General features: G+C 64.0%; 1 protein-coding gene across 8 annotated transcripts in view; it reads right to left on the minus strand.

Moving 5' to 3' along the window:
* SLC37A1 (solute carrier family 37 member 1) overlaps positions 1 to 19,265 on the minus strand; it is a 61,091-nt gene that overhangs the window by 21,230 nt on the left and 20,596 nt on the right. For 6 of the 8 annotated variants that reach the window (XM_070073119.2, XM_070073120.2, XM_089330500.1 and 3 more), the window contains 6 exons: positions 16,356 to 16,485; positions 15,779 to 15,857; positions 13,223 to 13,358; positions 9,756 to 9,832; positions 8,581 to 8,747; positions 5,624 to 5,661 (listed from right to left, as the gene is read on the minus strand). In XM_070073119.2, coding sequence (XP_069929220.2) covers positions 5,624 to 5,661; positions 8,581 to 8,747; positions 9,756 to 9,832; positions 13,223 to 13,358; positions 15,779 to 15,857; positions 16,356 to 16,485 — 627 coding nt within the window. Of the gene's footprint in view, positions 1 to 5,623; positions 5,662 to 8,580; positions 8,748 to 9,755; positions 9,833 to 12,193; positions 12,960 to 13,222; positions 13,359 to 15,778; positions 15,905 to 16,355; positions 16,486 to 19,265 lie in introns of those variants that run through there. The other 2 variants (XM_089330501.1, XM_089330503.1) reach the window with 2 other exon arrangements.

The raw sequence follows: 19,265 nt of genomic DNA on the forward strand, positions 1-19,265 counted from the left end.
CTAACTGAGTCGCTGGAAGCAAAACAGAACTGGAAAAACCAAGTCTGGGTTGGATCAAGGTTCCAGGTTCACAGGAGAGCCGGGACAGAGGGTCCCTTCACACGCGTGCCCAGGGACCGGGCCCACGAGCCCGATGCGGGAAGCTCCGTCCTGCCCAACAAGAACAAGGCACAGACAGCAAACAGCAACGCAGACGCCGGGCCGACAGTGACGCAGCCGAAGACGGGGAACAGCCCCCACCGCTCCTGTGCAGAGCAATGCAACTACATAAGGGGGGGCGCTGTGGCGCAGCGGGTAAAGCCTCCGCCTGCAGTGCCAGCTCCCATACGGGCACCGGTTCCAGTCCCGGCTGCTCCATTTCTGATCCAGCTCCCTGCTGTGGCCTGGGAAAGCAGTGGAAGGTGCCCAAGTGCTTGGGCCCCTGCACCCACGTGGGAGACCCAGAAGAAGCTCCTGGCTCCTGGCTTTGGGTCAGCACAGCTCTGGCCATTGTGGCCACCTGGGGAGTGAACCAGCAGATGGAAGACCTCTCTCTCTCTCTCTCTCTCTCTCTCTCTCTGTCTGTCTCTGTCTGTAACTGTCTCTCAAATAAATAAATCTTAAAAAGAAATGCAAAGCCAGCTAGGAGACAACGGGAGACCTCGATGGTGACCCGACCATGGAGACAGAAAGGGCTGTGCGCTCGCCCAGCTGCCCGTCCGACCGTCCGTGCGTCCGCGCACTCCTGTCCGCAGCAGCGAGGCTGGACGTGGCGCACACAGTAGGCTGCTTGCTCAGTGCAGGTCCACACGCGGCAGCTTTTGGCCCGTGAGCTCCACAGCTTCACCACATGGCCACCGCCCCTCCAGACTCCTGGGCGCTTCACCGGGCAGCACCGCGCCACAAGGCTTCTGTGCCATGGGACTTTCCCGTGACATGTGGCTTTCGCGATGGGCTTCCTTCATCCGGCACTGTGTCTTCAGGGCTCACGCGTGTCGCCGCACACATCCGCACTAACTCCTTTCATTGCCAGAGAAGATTCCACGGTGACAATGCCATGTCTGAGTCCCCGACCGCCGGCTGACCAGCGCCTGCACGGGTCCCACACGTTGGCCATGAAGAGTCACCTGGCCTGGACGTGGGCTCCCATTTCTCCTGGACACACTGCTGTGAGTGGAGCGGCTGGGTCACGGGGACGCTCGGTGCTGCCGGGGCAGGGGCCCCAGCCGGCTGTGACCTCCTCCCCAGCGCCCAGCCCCGCCCAGCCCCCCCAACACCCTCCCCCATCCGGTCCCAGCCCGGCGGCGGACATCCGGTGCCTCTCCTTGTGTGTCCCCGACGTGGTGCGTCGCCAGCTCTTCCGGGAGCTCCTGGCCACCTGCATGTCTTTGGAGAAACGTCTCTCCAAGTCGTTTGCCTGTTTTTAAACTGGGTCGCCTTTCCACTGCTGTCAGAGGTCTTTGTCCATCGGGGACAAAGTCCCTGACCAGAGCCTGGTCCGCAAGCCTCGTTCCAGGCGCTGTCTGTCCACACTTCGCAGGCGTCAGGTCCACCAGCGCTCCCACCCCTTGCGCCTGCGGAGTCGGATCTACGCAGCGTCATGAAGATTCACTCCCGGCCTTCTTCTGAGAGCTCTGTGGCCTGAGCTCCTTCCCTGAGTCTGTGGACGGCGTGCGCGGAGGTCCAGGCTCACTCCCTGTGTCTGGGGTTCCGCCGTCCCGGCGCCTGCGGACTCTGCTCCCCCTGCCCCACCAGGTCTCAGCACTCTTGTTGAAAGGCAGCCGAGGGGCCGGCGCCGTGGCTCACTTGGTTAATCCTCTGCCTGCGGTGCCGGCATCCCATATGGGTGCCGGTTCTGGTCCCAGCTGCTCCTCTTCCAGGCCAGCTCTCTGCTGTGGCCCGGGAGTGCAGTGGAGGATGGCCCAAGTGCTTGGGCCCTGCACCCCATGGGAGACCAGGAGAAGCACCTGGCTCCTGGCTTCGGATGGGTGCAGCGTGCTGGCCATAGCAGCCATTTGGGGGGTGAACCAACGGCAAAGGAAGACCTTTCTCTCTGTCTCTCTCTCTCACTGTCTAACTCTACCTGTCAAATAAAAAAAAAAAAAAAAGCAGCCGACATGAAGGTGAGAGCTGGTTTTGGACTGGGGTGTCACCGATCCACAGGACGGCTGGGGCCACCGTCCCCCATCTTGGTCCTGCTGAGCTGTTACCAGGACGGCGTCTCAGGGCGACTTGGCAGGTGTCCCTGCCACTGGTCGCTTCCGGAGGGGTCTGAATAATCAGTACGGACTGCGCAGACTCCACTGTGAAGCTACCTGGTCCTGGGCCCTTTGTTTGAATTTAAGATGGACAATTCCACCTCTGTGCCTCTTCCGGGTCTGATCACATTTTCCGTCTCGTGAGCTCAGTGGCTTCCACCTTGCTGCACACAGGGGCTCCCAGCACCGCCGTGGGGTCCTTCTCGTCCTGTCAGGGGAGTGGCAGTGCCCCGTGACTGCTCCTGAGCCCGGTCTTCTGCGTCTCCTTCAGTTGCCCGCCGGCCTCGCCACAGGCCTGCCCAGCTGGTCGCCCTTTTCAGAGCACCCATTTTTGTTCACTGATTTTTTCCTACTCTTCTTTTGTTTCTTAGGGGTGAAAATGGTACAATTGCTCTCTGCTTTGAATAAAAGAACCCTTATCTTTTAGAAATGTGCAGTGAAACGGTGGCGTCTGCCCACAGAGTAAACCAGCAGGAGGTGGACGGGCGGTCCCGGACGGGGTGCTGATACGGCGAGATGAGCCGGCGGCCGGGCAACGTGGGGTCCACTGCACTATTACTCTCACCTCTTCATGTTTTCAAATTTCCATCACCAAAACGTAAAAATATTAGAAAAAAATAATTACTCTAACAACTATACTTCTAGATAGACTTGCCCAGGGTTGGTTCTATGAGGGCGTCTCTGCAGAAGTCCACGAAGCAGGGAGGAGACGGCACTGATGGCCTGCGGTGGCGGAGCCTGAACCTCCTTTTGGGTGGGGAAGACGCGTCCTGGAATGGGAGGTGGCCCATGACCCTCCCGGGTGGTCCCGAAGACGAGGCAGGATCAGAGCCACGCGACCAAGAAGGGCAGTGTCCCAGCAGAGCCGAGGGGAGCCAGTCCAGGGCCAAGGTCACGGCCGGGGTTTTGGGGAGCTCAGAGCATTTTCTGCAGACTTTGATGCATGACCTCTGCTTCCCTGGGGAGCGTTCTGGGCAAGTCACCGAGGCTAAAACCCCCGGGCAGCTTCCCAGAGAGGAAGGCCACAGGCAGTGCCCCACTCACGCCTCTCAGCAGGTGGGAGCCGTCCCGGGAGAGCTGCCGTGGGGTGGGGGAGCGGTAGCTCCCACCGCCTGTCCCCAGCCGCTCCCCCGACTGCTCTCAGCCTCCTGGCTCAGACAAGCCTTGAGGGACACCTGCTCCCTTCAGCCGACACCGTGAACAAGACTGCACGGACATCACCACGTTCCCGGCGTGCGGCCAACTGGCTCACAACACCGCTTACAAGAACGACTTGCATTTAATGGAGTTTTGGCCGAGAAATAAAGTTTGTATTTTAACTTTTCCCCTCAGTCCCACTTTCACAAGCTTCTTGACCAGCTTGGCACGTCTGGGACACCCTCCGACCGCGTTTTGCTTTGCACAGAAGCTGTGCGGATGCCAAAGGGAAGACAGACAGACAGACAGCAGCAGGGGCCGGCCACACCCGCCCTGGGCTCCCCACCGAGGGCCCTGGGACAAGCACGCCCTGCACAGACGGGGCGGCGATCCTGCAGGACAGCACTGTGTCCCCGGAAGTCAGGCCAACGTCTCCGTCCATGACTGCCCCCCAGGCAGGAAGAAGAGGAGGAGCCAGTTCCTGGGCCCGCCCTGCCCCACGGCACCCTGGGACCTCGGTGAGCTGCTCAGAGAGGATGCGACCCGGCAGAAGGAAGCGGCTTTCTCCGCCCGGCGCACACCCGAGCCACAGCAGCAGCAACGCTCCTGCCTACGGGGGGGGGGGGGGGTCTCTGTCCTCCTGAACACCGCATGACAGACAGACCTCCCCTCGCACGCCTGCTCCCTGCCCCTAGCCTGGCCCCCACTGGGTGGACGGAGCCCTGGTTAGAGGAGGGTGAGCGCCCAGGTTCTGCCCGACCCCAGAGCCCACTGACAATGACCACGTCCGTGCACGCGTGGACGCCTGGCAACGCCAGCTGCCCGTCTGTGAAGCTCGCCCGCTAGCGCCCCCCAGAGGCCGGGGTCTCCCAGTCCCCTACGGTCCTCATTTTTGTTCACTCAAGCACCAGACCCTTCTCTCCAAGGAAAGGGACGGGGGGCGTGGCTCCTCCCTCACTGGCGCCAGGCACTGCTCTGGGGGCCGGGGGCCGGCCGGCGTGGCTCGCCCACGCGCTGGGGGAGACAGACGAGAAACAGGGCCGAAGCCTGTTGCGGAGCGTGATGGGAGCTCCCGGGTGACACGCGGCGAGACTGTGGCACGCGTGCGGCACGTTCTCACGTGAGAGGAAGTGGTGTTAGAGGAGCAAGAGCGGACTGGGGGCGGGGATGGGAGGAGAGGAAGAGGAGGGGGAAGGGAGAGGGAGGAGGAGGAGGAGGGGCAGCAGCAGCCTGGAAGAGGGTGGTCCCTGCACCAAGAGCAGAACTGACCTGGCAAGGACAGGCGTGGGCTGAGGGGGAAGCTGGGGGGACCCTGGGCCAGGCCTGCCCGCGGGGCACAGCAGTCCTCAAGCAAGATGGGGCTGGGACACAGCCTGAGAAGATAGCCGGCTGTGGCTGAGGGACCCCAGCCTGGCAGGCAGGAAGGCCTGTGGGGACAGCTGGGCCTGGGCGGGCCTCCTGCCACGGAAGCAGAGACAGGGGCCACGGCCAAGGGGCCAGGCCAGTGCTCCCCGCCCCCCCCCCCACCCAGCGTGCCGTGCGCATCACAAGGATGGAAGCCTGGATGTGGCAACAGGAAGCCAAGGTGGGGCACCTGCATCCCACGCTGGTGTCAGAGCCACTGGGCTGAGGCTGCAGCCCCGCCCACACTGGTGGTCAGACCACGGCCAGGCCTCAGTGGGCCGTCCCAGCAGTGTGGGAGGAAGATGGGGTGGGTGGGGGGCGGGGGCACCGCTAGGGCGGCATCTGAGCGCCGGGGGCTGCGTCTCAGACAGCGATTGGTACTGCACGTCACGTGTGTGCGGGGAAGGCGATGGGGGCAATCACAGGAGCCAGGTCCTGCAGGCCACGCGAGGGCGGACGGGGCCGGGGCCGGGGGCCGAGGCTGGGGCTGGGGGCCAGGGCCAGGGCTGGAGCCGGGGCTGGCGCGTCTCTGACATCACCAGCCATCGTCACCCAGCGAGTGTGGGCACAGGAGACAGGAGACATGGTCCCAGCACTCAGGGTGCTGGGCAGGCCTGTGTCTCCCCTCTCAGGAGACACACGCCACCCATTTCAAACGTCGACCAGTTCACCCTCGCATGTCCCTCCAGTCTCCTGGGAGGCGTGGCCAGGCCCAGCCTCTGGCTGCCCTCAGCACGGAGGCCCCGGATATACTGCTGTTGGCCCCTCCCCAGAGCTGCCCCAGCGACCGCACAGACCGGACCAGGCTGAGAGAGCGAGAGCGCGGGCCGAGCGCGAGTGCTTACCGCCGGGAGGGCCGAGGAGCACCGGATGTCCTTGGGATCTGCAAGGCAAACAGAGCAAGGCTGACCGCTCCGCCCACACGCAGGTGTCAGCCACACAGCCGGCGGGCCCGAGCCTAGGACACACGCCGACCGGGCAGGTTCTAGCTGCTCCAGCCGGGGAGACGACACACACTAGAAAGCGTGTGCGTGGGTGAACTCGTTCACTCACTTCTCTCTAGGGACCTTCAGGAGCCACCCACACCCCAGGACCTCGCGGTATCCACCCTGAGTGCACCGCGCGACTTCACCGGTATCCACCCCGAGTGCACCGCGCGACTTCACGTAATAGAACCAGGAACGTCTTGGACTTTCACTGAGTGAGCACAAGTTTAAGAAAAAGACCAGAACAGGCCCAGGAGGGGTGAGGGTGCAGCTTAGCCACCCCCCACCAGCCTGCTACGCCGCCTCTCGGCCCGTGACCCCCGACTGCCAGCCCCACGTGCGGGAGCAGGTGCAGCAATCCCCCAGCTCATGCCCACGCTCGGAGTGACGGCGTCCCACGCCGCGGCGAGGATGGCGGAGCAGACGGCGAGCACAGGGTGTTGAAATACAAAACCACGAAGAGCAAGGCGCATGGGCCAGGGGCCGGAATCACTCCCGAGGAGGCCCTCAGGGCCAGGGGACGCTTCAGGAGCGAACTTACAGGAGACACAGCACCCGGCCTGACAGGAGCAGGAGAGGGGAGCCGAGGAGCCGGGCTGCACCCTGCGACTTCAACATGACACCAGGGACCTGCAGCCAAGCACCGGGAGCCGCAGCCGGGCTTCCGGCCACCAGGCCTGCGTGGGCACCAGCCCCAGCGCCTCCTTTGGGCTCCAGGGGCGTCTGTTTTACACAGCCTGGTCTTCATGCAGCCTTGGACAAACCGTGCCGTGAGCTCGGACAGAGCTGCAGGGCTGTAGGTCTCCCACGGCCAAGGTCGCTCCCGCGAGACACAGGGTGACACCGCGGGAACATCACCGCCCCCAGTCTCTCTACTTGTGCTGTGACACCCTTAATGGCAGGCCAGGGGAGGCCCACACCTCCCGAGAGCCGCCCAGCCCCCACGCGCGGCTCCCCCTGGGCCTTTGCCTTGCAGGACAGGAGTGTACATGTCCCCTGGCTGGGACGCGGAGGGCAGGGTGGGGGCACCCGTCTTTCGGGCCTCGCCCTGGGCAGGGGGCGGTGAAGGAGCAGGACAGACAGCCCCGGCCACCGCTGGTAGCGTGCAGTGTCCACCCTGGCCGCCCGGACACGGTGGCGCTGCCTCCTCACCGTGCAGCCCCCCCGCCCCCGCAGCGCCTTCGGCTGTTCACACGCACCTCCCTCAGGGCCCAGGGCACCGTGTGGACTCCGTCACCTGGAGCCCAGCACCGCCCTGCGTCCGCAGCTCCAGCAGTCCAGGACGCGAGGGTCAGGGACGCCCACCCACAAGGGGCCCGCTAGGGGGGCGGGGCGGGGGCGGGGTCTGGAGCCCTGCTGCCCGGGGGGCCCCCGCCTGACACCGGTTGGAGGGGCGGCCCTGAAAGCGCCTAACGTCGCACGCAGCCCTGACGCGGCGCTGGCGTCTCTCCCGGGGTGTGTGTGTGTGGGGGGGGGGGGTGCTCAGATCCCTGCCTGCCCATCTCCACTCCGAAAATTAACTCCCGGCTCAATGACATCAGGAGTTTGGTTCTGACTCCGGAACTGGACGAGGAGCTCGACTGTCCTCAGCTAATGAAGACGCGCAGTCCTGGGTCACACTGCGGTTCTAGAATGTGGTCCAGGACGCGGCTTCTCAGCAAGCACACGCGCCGGCAGGCAGCTCGTGTCCAGCAGCAAGACTGGGCTGAGCAGGTGCAGCCAGGTCGGCCGGGCCTGCACCCCTGCGTGTGAGTGCCGTGGCCGGGCCTGTACCCCTGCGTGTGAGCGCCGTGGCCGGGCCTGCACCCCTGCGTGTGCGCACCGTGGCCGGGCCTGCACCCCTGCGTGTGAGCGCTGTGGCCGGGCCTGCACCCCTGCCTGTGAGCGCCATGGCCGAGCCTGCACCCCTGCATGTGAGTGCCGTGGCCGGGCCTGCACCCCTGTGTTTGAGCACCGTGGCCGGGCCTGCACCCCTGTGTTTGAGCACCGTGGCCGAGCCTCCACCCCTGCATGTGAGTGCCGTGGCTGGGCCTGCACCCCTGCCCGTGAGCGCCGTAGCTGGGCCTGCACCCCTGTGTGTGAGCGCTGTGGCCAGGCCTGTACCCCTGTGTGTGAGCGCCGTGGCCGGGCCTGCACCCCTGCCTGTGAGTACCGTGGCCGGGCCTGCACCCCTGTGTGTGAGCGCTGTGGCCAGGCCTGTACCCCTGTGTGTGAGCGCCGTGGCCGGGCCTGCACCCCTGCCTGTGAGTGCCGTGGCTGGGCCTGCACCCCTGCCCATGAGCACTGTGGCCGGGCCTGCACCTCTGCCCGTGAGCGCCATGGCTGGGCCTGCACCCCTGTGTGTGAGCGCTGTGGCCAGGCCTGCACCCCTGAGTGTGAGCGCCAGCCCCAGGCCTGCACCCCGCCCGTGAGCGCCAGCCCCAGGCCTGCACCCCTGTGCGTGTGCGCCAGCCCCAGGCCTGCACCCCTGCGTGTGTGCGCCAGCCCCAGGTCTGCACCCCTGCGTGTGTGCGCCAGCCCCAGGCCTGCACCCCTGTGTGTGAGCGCCAGCCCCAGGCCTGCACCCCTGCGTGTGAGCGCCAGCCCCAGGCAGCTGAGGTTCCGGGACACGAACGCCTGGTGCTGAGGACAGGAAAGAAGGAACCTGGACAGGGTACCCTGGAATGGCAGGAAACGCAGCAAGACCGGGGGAGATGCCTGCTCGGAAGGTCTGCGTGAGCAGGCAGCCCCTTGGGAGGACAGCCAAGGCACACCCCGGCCCCACTGCCCCCGGCACACGGAAGCCCCCGGGTCCCGGCCGCAGCCGGCGTACTTACGTTCGATGAGGAAGAGAAAGCACACTATCCCCATGGCCGCCACGATGGCCCCCGGCACGACGAAGGACAGGCCCCAGCAGGTGGACACCCAGTAGCCGGCGATCAAGGACCCCAGGATGTTGCCCACGGATGTGTGGGAGTTCCAGACGCCCATGATCAGGCCTCGCCTGCAGGACACAGAACCGCGCTGGTGAGAGGGGCTGCACAGGCAGGGGCGCGGCGTGCACGGCCAGCGACAAGGAGCCAGCAGGCAGGGACCCCAGAGGCTCATGGGAAACGGGACCGCCCTCTACTCTCGCTGCTTCTACGATTTTAAACAGACATTCTTGGAGGCTCACAATCTGAAGCCAGGCGGGGAGGCGCGGCCTCGGTGACCAGGCTGGAGCTGCCCTGTGCTGGCGGCCGGAGCGCAGAATCCGGCAGGGCCTCCCCGCTCACTCCGCGTCCCCGGCTGTCTTGAGCCCCACCCTGGCTGGGCCGTGTGTCCTCACGCACACTGTCCAGAGCCCCGATGCAGGCAGGGTCGCAGCGCTGGGTCCCGTGTGGGGCCTCAGGTCCAGGCTTCTGGGCATCGAGTTAAAGTGCAGGCTCGGCCACCGCCCCCCCAGCTCTGCTCCCAGGAGGCCAGGAGGGGCGGAGCCCCAGGGACACAGAGCTCACAGCAGGCCACAGGCCCAGGTTTCCAAACTCCTCATTTTATTTTATTTTAAGATTTATTTATTTACTTGAAAGGCAGAGCTACAGAGAGGCAGAGGTAGAGAGAGAGAGAGGTCTTCCATCTGCTGGTTCCCTCCCCAAATGGCCACAACAGCCAGAGCTGTGCTGATCTGAAGCCAGGAGCCAGGAGCTTCATCCGGGTCTCCCACGTGGGTGCAGGGGCCCAAGGACTTGGGCCATCCTCCACTGCTTTCCCAGGCCAGCAGAGAGCTGGATCAGAAGTGGAGCAGCCGGGACTTGAACCGGCGCCCATAAGGGATGCCGGCACTTCAGGCCAGGGCTTTAGCCCACTGTGCCACAGCACCGGCCCCGCGGACTCCTCATTTTAAAGAGGGGGAAACCGAGGGCGTTTGCTGTCTTGAGTCTCAGGAAAGCCTAAAGCTGAGTTTTTTTTCTGCTTGTTATCAGAATCTTCTAGAAAATAAACACTGTTGGAAACGGGGCCGTTTTTTTCTCACCTTCCTTTTCCAAACCAGTTGCCAAGGCACGTGACGACGCTGGGCCAGCCGGTGGTCTGCACCAGCCCGTTGACGACCTGCAGCGGGGGGTGGGGACAGAGGGTGGGCTCAGTGCCCCAGGAGCTCCGCTGAGCCGCTCACGCAGGGAGGGGCAACACCCAGCCCCTGCAGCCTCAGTAGCCAGCGGCTTGTTCTGAAATCCATATTTGTAAATCATACATGTGCAGACAGGGCTGCTACGAATCCAGAATCTTAAATACGTAGTATACTTTATATATATGTACATACACACACACGCACACACACACGAGTGCTTCCTCATAAAGTCTGTGGAAAATGGAATTAAAAGCATGAACTTATTTTGCTGTAAAAACAGTTTTCAAATCCATGCAGTTTTTTTAGAATAGGCATTTCCGCATTTTATGAAAAAACCCTTTTGCACCAAATTTTTATACCAAAATAAACTCACACTTTTAGTCCCATCTTCCCGCTAAGTGCCCTCATAGCTGACATACATGGAATACATACACAGTGCATGTAAAACACGTATGCACACCCTAGACTCCAGCTTTTGGGGCAGCTGCTGTGGCACATCAGGTTAAGCTGCCGCCTGTAGGTGCCTGGACCCCTTCCTGGGGCGCTGGTTCGAGTCCCGGCTGCTCCACTTCTGATTCAGTTCCCTGGTAATGCACCTGGGAAGAAGCAGCAGATGAGCAGAGCTCACCGGGGTCTCCCACGTGGGTACCAGAGTCCCTGTCACCCACGTGGAGACCCCGATGGAGCGCCTGGCTCCTGGCTTCAGCCTGGTCCAGCCCTGGCCGTTGTGGCCATCTGGGGAGTGAACCAGCAGATAGAAGACTGACCTGTCTCTCTCTCTCTCTGCCACTCTGCCTTTAACATAAACCCTTAAAAAACAAAGATAGATAATTCTTATCTTTCTTTTTTAAAGTTTATTTTATGTATTTGAAATCAGAGTTAGAGATGAATCTTGCGACTTCTGGTTCAGCCTACAACAGTCAGGGCTGGGTTGGGTCAGCCCAAAGCCAGGAGCCAGGAGCTCCATCGGGGTCTCCCACCCCGGAGCTCCCTCAGGGTCACGGAGTGGGAGGCGGAGACCCAGGAACTTGAGCCGGCACCTGCTGCCTCCCAGCGTGGCTCAGCAGGGAGCTGGGTCCGACACGGAGCAAGGACGCCAACCCCGGCACCTGGAATGGGATGCAGGAGTCCCAGGTGCCGCGGCCAGGTGCCCATTTAATAAAAGCGACACGTGCCTACTGTGGGTGCTCTAGAACAGGTGGAGGGAAGCAGAAGAAAACCCGGCCAGAAGCCCACCATCACCACCAGGCAGAGAGCCCGCCGGCAGCCCAGGGCCAAGTCTTCAGTCGCTTTTGAATCTAGAAACCTCACGGAGAAGAGCATCCGGCTGTGCCCTGAATGGTCAGAAGCCACGCTGTGACCCCAGCTTCCCAGCGACAGGCGTTCCCTCGCTACGTCACAAAGACAGGGCTGTCGCTCGCCACCTCTGAAAGACACGTGACCTTGACTGAGCCCGGAGGAGGCACCTCCGCCCTCCTCGAGCCCTGAGCCTGGGCGCCCGGCGGGGACTCGGGGGCCGGGTCAGCAGCTCGGCTTCAGTCTCGTGAGACCCAGGGCCACGCTAGGACGCCCCGCAGGACAAGGCCTGGCCTGGTGCTGTGGCCGGCGGAGCCCGGCACTCCTCCAGCGGACGGCGGGGGCCTCTGGCTGAGCAGGCTTGGCCCACACCCAGGGACTCCTTCTCTCTAACTTCCTGTGTTTCCATCCTCAGCCCCTCAGTATCTGAGGGTTCAGCCAAGCTTGATAGACACTGTCGCCAGTCCTGGGGGCCGCGTCTACTGCATGTGTAGACCTCTGCTCTCAGTGTCAGCCCCACACAACACCGCGTGGCGACAGGCCACACAGCCTGGTGACAGTGACACCGCGTGGTGACAGGCCACATCATGTGGTGAGGGGTGACACCGTGTGGCAATGTGCAACACAGCCTGGTGACAGTGACACCGTGTGGCAACAGGTAACAGCCAGCCTTGTGATGGGTGACACTGTGTGGTGACAGCTGACAAAGCCTGGTGATGGGTGACACCACATGGCAACAGGCAACACAGCCTGGTGACGGTGACACCGTGTGGCAACAGGTAACAGCCAGCCTTGTGATGGGTGACACTGTGTGGTGACAGGTGACACAGCCTGGTGATGGTGACACCGTGTGGTGACCTAGTACCTAGTACCAAGTACCTAGTACCAAGTACCCTAGAGGCAGTCTCATGCTGACGGCAGCTGGGCACAGGCCCCGTGCAGGGACCACACTGAGTTACAGAAGGAACTGGGCAGAGCTCAAGGGGGCGTCTGGAACCCACACTGTGGGTGCCCAGGACAATACACAAGCGTGGTCACTTTAAATTTGTATAAAAAGATTTATTTTTATGAAAGGCAGAGAGACAGAGAGAGAGAAACTGTCCCTCTGTGGTTCACTCCCCAGGCTGAACCTAGGAGCCAGGAGTTCCACCCAGGTCCCCATGTGGGTGAGAGCGGGCCAGGTACGGGCCGTCCTCTGCTGCTTCCCAGGGGCATTGGCAGGGAGCTGGATGGGAAGTGGAGCAGCCGGGCCTTGAACCGGTGCTCATAGAGGATGCCAGTGCCACAGGTGGCAGCTTAACCTGCTGGGCCACAGCAAACACGGGAAAATCGCACGTGTTTCCGGGGCGCCGCGTGACGTCCTGACGCACGCACCCACTGAATGAGGTCCGATCCAGCTCTCAGACATCGGCGTTTCCTTACGGTGAAGACACCACAAGCCTGTCTCCCGGTTGGTCTTCCCTGGGGTAGGGGAGGGTACGGCACAGACGCCACCCAGCCGCTCTCCTGCACAGCACCCACACTCGCGGCTCCGCTCTCGCGCTAACCCGGTGGGAGTCACTTTTGTCCTTAAAACTCCTTCAAGTGTCACAGAAAAGTCTTGGGAAGCAGAGTTAGATTCGATTGGCCCTGGAGGTTTTACTGCGTCTCCCCGTGCTGGTCAGCCACGCAGCCACAGGGCTGCTGGGAGGGCGGATGGCCGGGGCCGGAGGAGGGCAGAGCTGGCCTCCCGGGGCCTCGCCCCTGCTAGCGCCTCGCGCGGCTCCTCTTCCCTCCTGCACCCCACAGCCCTCCACTCTGGAGGGGGTGAGCCTGCAGCAAGACAAGACCTCGTCTCAGCCCGGCCGGGGTCTGACGGCTCCAGGGAGCTCCAGGCAGGCTGCTGCAGAGGCCCCTGGGACACAGCAGTCTCTGGCTGTCGGGATTTGGATCACACAAGGGAGGGGGCTTCCCAGGCCGGCGACCCCAGCCTCAGCCCGGACACAGTCCTGCCCCTCGTCTCTCGGCGGAGCTCTGGTCCTGCGACCTGAACAGCCCCGCCCCTCAGCCCGGCACGCCGTGGACCTGGCTCTTACCTGGGTTACCACGTAGAACCCCAGGCTGTGCACGTCGTAGAAATAGCCCAACCCAAACAGGGCGGTGCAGGCGCCGCTGGCAAGCATGCCGAAAGTCAGGTAATACCTAATCGGCAGGCGCTCCCCGATGATGCCACTGTGGAGAGAGAGGAAGACAAGCGTGAGCGAGCGGGCACGCCCCTCAGGCCCCGGCTGGCCCGTGCTGTTCTCTGGGCTTCCGGAATCCCCGCAGTTTCCAGGGAGGTTTAACCGCCGGTGCTCTGGGGCGCCTGCTCGCCAGAACCCAGCAGTGTCAACACCCCCGGGACTTCCTGTGACAAGTCACCGGCTGGCGACTGACACAGCCGCACACTGGCTTGCAGACGACAAGGAATGGTTTAGGTTTAAGGAGCTCAGAACTGGTCCTGCCAGTTCCTCCAGCGTTCACGGAAACCGTAAATGGCCTGGAAAGCCGGAAAGGTCACGAAACGGATCCTTAGGACCTTGAGCAAGTGGCCCAGCCCAGGAGCTGTGTCGCCCACGTGCACGGCCCCGGGATAGGACGTGGAACCTTGCCCCTCCTGCCACGGCGCCCTCCCAGCCCAGGAGCTGTGTCGCCCACGTGCACGGCCCCCGGACAGGACGTGGAACCTCACCCCTCCCAGCCTTGGAGACAGCGGAAGGCAGGGCTGCGGCCCCAGGGAGGAGTCCCTCCCCCCGCTCCTTTCCGACAGTCATGGACTGGTCTCCTTGGAGCTTTACCAAGTCCCTGGCCACCGTGGCGCCCGTGACTGGTAGGGCGGGGAGGGGACGGCCTCCTGGCCCAACACCTGCCGGGGATTCGACAGGCTTTGACCACGCTCACCAGCCACCACCCAACATCAGTGTACACGAGACACATTCTTTACTGCCGTAAGGGCAGTGTCACTGGCGGGGTGACACCGTGCCTGTTCCCGTGCGTGACCCGGCTGCAGAACGGCACAGCTGCCGTCCGTGCCCCTGGCAGGTGCCACAGCCGCTGAGGGTTTCACTCTCTCCTGCACAGTCCCGCCGGCAGCACCGGGAACTAGCTCCGGCACTCTCCCTGGCCCCCACACACCACAGGCCAGTCCCTAACGCCAAGATCCACCTGGAACCACACACGTGACCTTTAAACGCGGAAACGGAAGAAAGTGGCTTCGCGTTAATCACTAACACCACCCGGGTCGGAGTGCTGGCCAAACGGAAGCTGAACACCGCCCACTCGGGTTTCCTGCTCCACCTGCCAGGACAAGGGCACGGTCACACGGGCTCCTGGGAGCTGGAGCCACCGGCTAGGGCTCGGCTACATTCTCCAGGCCCGCGGCGCGGAGCCGGGCGCACACTGACTCCACTTCAGGGTCTGCAAAGAAAGGGCTGAGCGCAGTGGACGCCGCCCCTGCCTGAACCTGGGCCGTCGTATCCGACGTCACCTGACGTTCAGAATTAGATGCCCGCCGTCGTCAGCGCGGGCAGTGACTACACCGGCAGTCCCGCTGGCTGCTGGGCTGTGTGGTCGCAGGAAGAGGCCCCTTCAACGAAGCCCTGGGGGTCCCTGTTTCGGTCATGAGCCTTCTGTAGGGCCTCACGTTAGGCGGACATTGTCTCCATCACCTCTTGGGTGGAACCGCGTAAAAACCAACTCTGCCAATAAGAACAACCCAGCGCCTGCTTCGCTCTGGCCAGGGTTCTGGACCTCAGTCCCCTCCCTGCCGTGACAGCCACCAGTGCCTCCAGGCACCACGAAGGCACACCCCACACCGGTCTTTTACACTGTGGACCCTCCGCGAGAGCCCCCCTCTAGAACACGCGTGTTTGACCCCTCGGGAGACAGCCCCGGCCCCGGCTGGGCTCCTGCTCCGGGGGCTCCATGCGCTGGGAGCTGTGGCGCCTCTTCAGGCTTGCGCGTTCAGAGCAGCGCGGGCACTGCACACCCATCCGCGGAGACTGTGCGGGGGGCACCGAGGAGCCCCCAGCTGGGCGGGTCTCACAGAAGGAGCGCCATGCTCACAGGGTCCCTGCCGCGACCTATGACCTTGTCATCTAGGAAGCTCAGCCTGGAGACAGAAGGCCCCACCCCCGAGGCTGCCCGAAGCTTCCAACCGGCCAATCACAGGTCCCCTTGCCCACGGCTCTTCCACCGCCTGCGCAGGCCAAGCCAGGAATGGGCGAGAGAGGGGAAACTGAGGTTCACGGACAGGAGCAACTTGCCCGGGGCCACGGCGTCCCTGGCCCCAGCCCCAGGCAAAGCCACCTCTGTGGGCTCTGGGTCCTGCTGGGCATCGGGGGAGACGTCTGTCACCTGACACTAGACCGAGTCTCTCTGTTTGTGCACAGATGGTGGCACTGAAGCCACAGGGTGAGCAGCCCATGGCCCTCCTGTGCTCGTTCCCAAGTGGCCACACCCAGGACCAGGGCCAGCAGGGCTCAGGGTGTGCACAACACCCAGGACGTGAGCCCTCTGCCCGGGGAGCTGTCTCGTGGGACTCCTCGCTGCCCCCCGCCCCAGGCCAGAGGGAGCCGCCTGCGGGCGCGCCGCGCCAGGCCACGCAGACCTACCTCAGGTACATGCCCACGGCGTAGGCACACAGGAAGGAGTAGTCCAGGGCCCCAAGCAGCTGCTGGTAGTTGCTCTTATCTGCAGGGTGGGAATCGGCAGGGAAGCTCAGTGCTTGGGTTTACGGTCTGGAGCAAGGCGATAAAACAGACATGTCTCCTCTCCACCCAGCGTCCGTGGGACGCGCAGGCGACGGCGCACCGTCCGCTGGAGACGCAAAGTCGCCGCGTTTCCAGCGATCCCCAGAGGAGGGCACGCCCCACAGCTCACGCTGTGGGAGGGCGGTCACGTCCTGTCGCCGTCTCCACGGCTGGGGCTTTTCTCCCGCCCCCCGCCCCCAGCACACCCCCGGGCCTCCCTTCCTCCCACCAGGATTCACGCTCTGCAAGCTCTAACCACCAGGCTACAAAACACAAAAGGCAAGACGACGGTCAGCAGGTCTCGGGTTTCCGGGGCGCCCGCTCTGCACACGGGCACTCCAGGCCCCACGGCAGCTGCCGCGGAGACGCAGTGACACGGGAGGACGGTACCGCCACGGCTACGGCTGGCGGAGCCCCGCCGGGCAGGACTGGAACTCACCGAACGGCGCCCAGCCGCAGTCAGTCTGGTTGTCTGGGGGCTGGTGAGGGGGGCTGTACCCCGCTTTGCTCTCGCCGCTGGATCTGCCGTCGGCCGCATCCCAGACGGCGCAGTACCTGTGCAGCTCGCCCTAGCGGGGAGAACGGGAGGTGAGACTGCGACCAGCCGCTGCTCCTGCTGGGCGAGTTCAAGGGGGAACCACGGGAGTCCTCGGCGGGGGCCCCCGGCAGCTCCACTCCAGAGACCAGGGTGCCTGCAGGTGCTGCTGGAGGCTGGCTCTGGGGCCTGGGCACTGCCCGGGGGAAGCGGCAGGAGTCCCAGGGGCCAAGCCGACTGCCCCCGCCCACGAGAGAAGAGCGGGCATTTTCCCAGGCTCAGACCACTGAACCCCCACAAAAGAGCAACAGCGAGGCCGACTCTCACAGGCATCCGGAAGTGAGGAAGCCAGGCACGAGGAGACAAACCAAACAGGCAAACAAACGTGTGGTGACAGCGGGGAGATGTGTGGGGGGCGTGGGGACAGGGCACAGGGAGCCTCCTGGGGGTAGGAGAAGGCCCGTACGGTGGGGACACACAGGTGAGCTGGCAGGACGCCAGGCCCCACAGCGAGGACCCAGCCACTCTCCTCCGTCGGCGAGACCTCAAGAGGCCCCCTGCCCAGCACGGCGCCCACAGAACCAGCAAGCGCCGGGGTCTAAGGGCTCGTCTGGGGGGGACGGTAGCCAAGGGCCCTGCCCGACAAATTCACCAATTAGCTGCAGACAGCTTTCCGCGGCACAGCTCACGCGCCTCTGGGCCCGGGGGAACGGGCACTGTTGGCCACCTGCCCGTGCTCCTGCCCTTACCCAAGGTGACCGTGGGGAACTATGGACATGGCTGGCAGCGGCACCCAAGGTGGCGTGGGGAGCTGTGGACGGGGCTGGACGTGGTAGCCACGGTGGCATGGGGAGCTGTGGACGTGGCTGGGCGTGGCACCCAAGGTGGCATGGGGAGCTGTGGACGTGGCTGGCAGTGTACCCAAGGTGGTGTGGGGAGCTGTGGATGTGGCTGGCAGTGCACCCAAGGTGGCGTGGGGAGCGGTGGACGGGGCTGGGCGTGGCAGCCAAGGTGGCGTGGGGAGCGGTGGACGTGGCTGGGCGTGGCAGCCTTCCCTGGGCTCCTGCTACCTGCCTTCCGCTCTGCTCCCGTTTCCTTAGGAAGCCGAGGCTCTGCCCACCCTTTCAGAAGCCGGTTTGGCCACACCCAGGAAGAGACTGAGGAGAGCCACAGGCAGGGCGGCTGGGTGGGGGGGGGGAGAGAGTCACGTGGGGCCAGTGTGGGGCCAGTGTGGGCCTTCGCAGCAGGGCCAGGAAGCCTGCAGACCACAGCTTCACACGCAGCCTCGTACCCCTTGCTCACTTTACCATTCGGGCTGGGGAGGGGCGTCTGCGGAACACGGCCGCGGCACTCGTCTCTCTCGGCTTCCTGCTACGCAAGGAGGGCGCCCTCCCGCCCTGATGGGGACACGGGGTTGGCTGCAGTTGGGCCAGAGCTGGGACCTTGGTGATGTCGCCCACCACCCCCAGCCGCCGGCTTAGCCGCTGAGTAGGGGCCGCCCCCAGCCCAGCCCACTCCTCGGCAGCCTGGTGGGAGGCTGTGCAGGAACAGGGACCTGCCGTGGCTATGACTCAGCATTACAGGGGCAGCGCAGTGACTCAGCATAGGGGCCGGCGTGCTAGTTTTCAACGTTCGGCCTTAAGGAGATGGAGGTGAAGGAGCCCCCCCACGGCCGCAGGGTCCCTGTCACGACACGGGGAGGGGCTGACTCCTCGGGGACTCATCATTCCACAAAACCAGCCTTCTTCGCAGACTGCTCACCTGGGCACCTCCCCGCGAGTCACGCATAAACTGAGGGCAAAAGGGACCCGTGAGAGGCCACGTGACTGACAGCGTGGACAAGGCCTAGGACGCGCCCCAACGCTGATCCCACGTCACACCACAGGACGGCAGCAACAGGAAGCCAGCCGCGGTCTGGAGGCGGCGGTGGGGAAGAAGGCACGGGAGAACTGGGCATCCGGCAGAGGGCGCGGGGCTGCGAGAGTGGGGCCGCCTCCATCTGCAGAGCCCCCCCACCCCAGACACCCGCACTGCCCCGCACTACCCTGCAGGGTCGCTGGCAGCTCCAGCAGCCAGCGGTTCTCCTCCGAAAGACGGCACAGGGACAGGGACAGGGACGTCCGTGCTAGGCGTCCAGGGAAGACTCGGAACGCACACGCGGATAACCGTGCTCTGCGGCCAATGTGTTCAGGTCACTTCCTGCGGCCCGTGAGGCTGTGTGGGCTCGTTTAGTTCAGCGAGTGCTCTGAACCAACGCCTTTCTTTTTTTTCTTTTCTTTTCTTTTTTTTTTTTTTCCTTTTTAACAGGCAGAGTGGACAGTGAGAGAGACAGAGAGAAAGTTCTTCCTTTGCCATTGGTTCACCCTCCAATGGCCACCGTGGCCGGCGCGCTGCGGCCGGTACACCGCGCTGATCCGAAGCCAGGAGCCAGGTGCTTCTCCTGGTCTCCCATGGGGTGCAGGGCCCAAGCACTTGGGCCATCCTCCACTGCACTCCCAGGCCACAGCAGAGAGCTGGCCTGGAAGAGGGGCAACCGGGACAGAATCCGGCGCCCCGACCGGGACTAGAACCCGGTGTGCCGGCGCCGCAAGGTGGCGGATTAGCCTAGTGAGCCGCGGCGCCGGCCTCTAAACGCCTTTCTAAAGAACTCCTGTGGGCAGGCGACTGGCACGGCGGTCGACCCCACTCGGGGCACCCGCATCCCACACTGTGCGGCGTGGCTGGAGTCCCAGTTCCTGCAGGCTTCCCTTCCGGCTTCCCGTTACTGCGCCCGGAGAGCAGCGGATGGCGGCCCGCGTGCGTGGGTGCCCCCAT

Source organism: Oryctolagus cuniculus, chromosome 4 (genome assembly GCF_051225735.1).
Source record: "Oryctolagus cuniculus isolate XC-2025 breed Fujian yellow rabbit chromosome 4, ASM5122573v1, whole genome shotgun sequence".
NCBI classification, from domain to species: Eukaryota; Metazoa; Chordata; class Mammalia; order Lagomorpha; family Leporidae; genus Oryctolagus; species Oryctolagus cuniculus.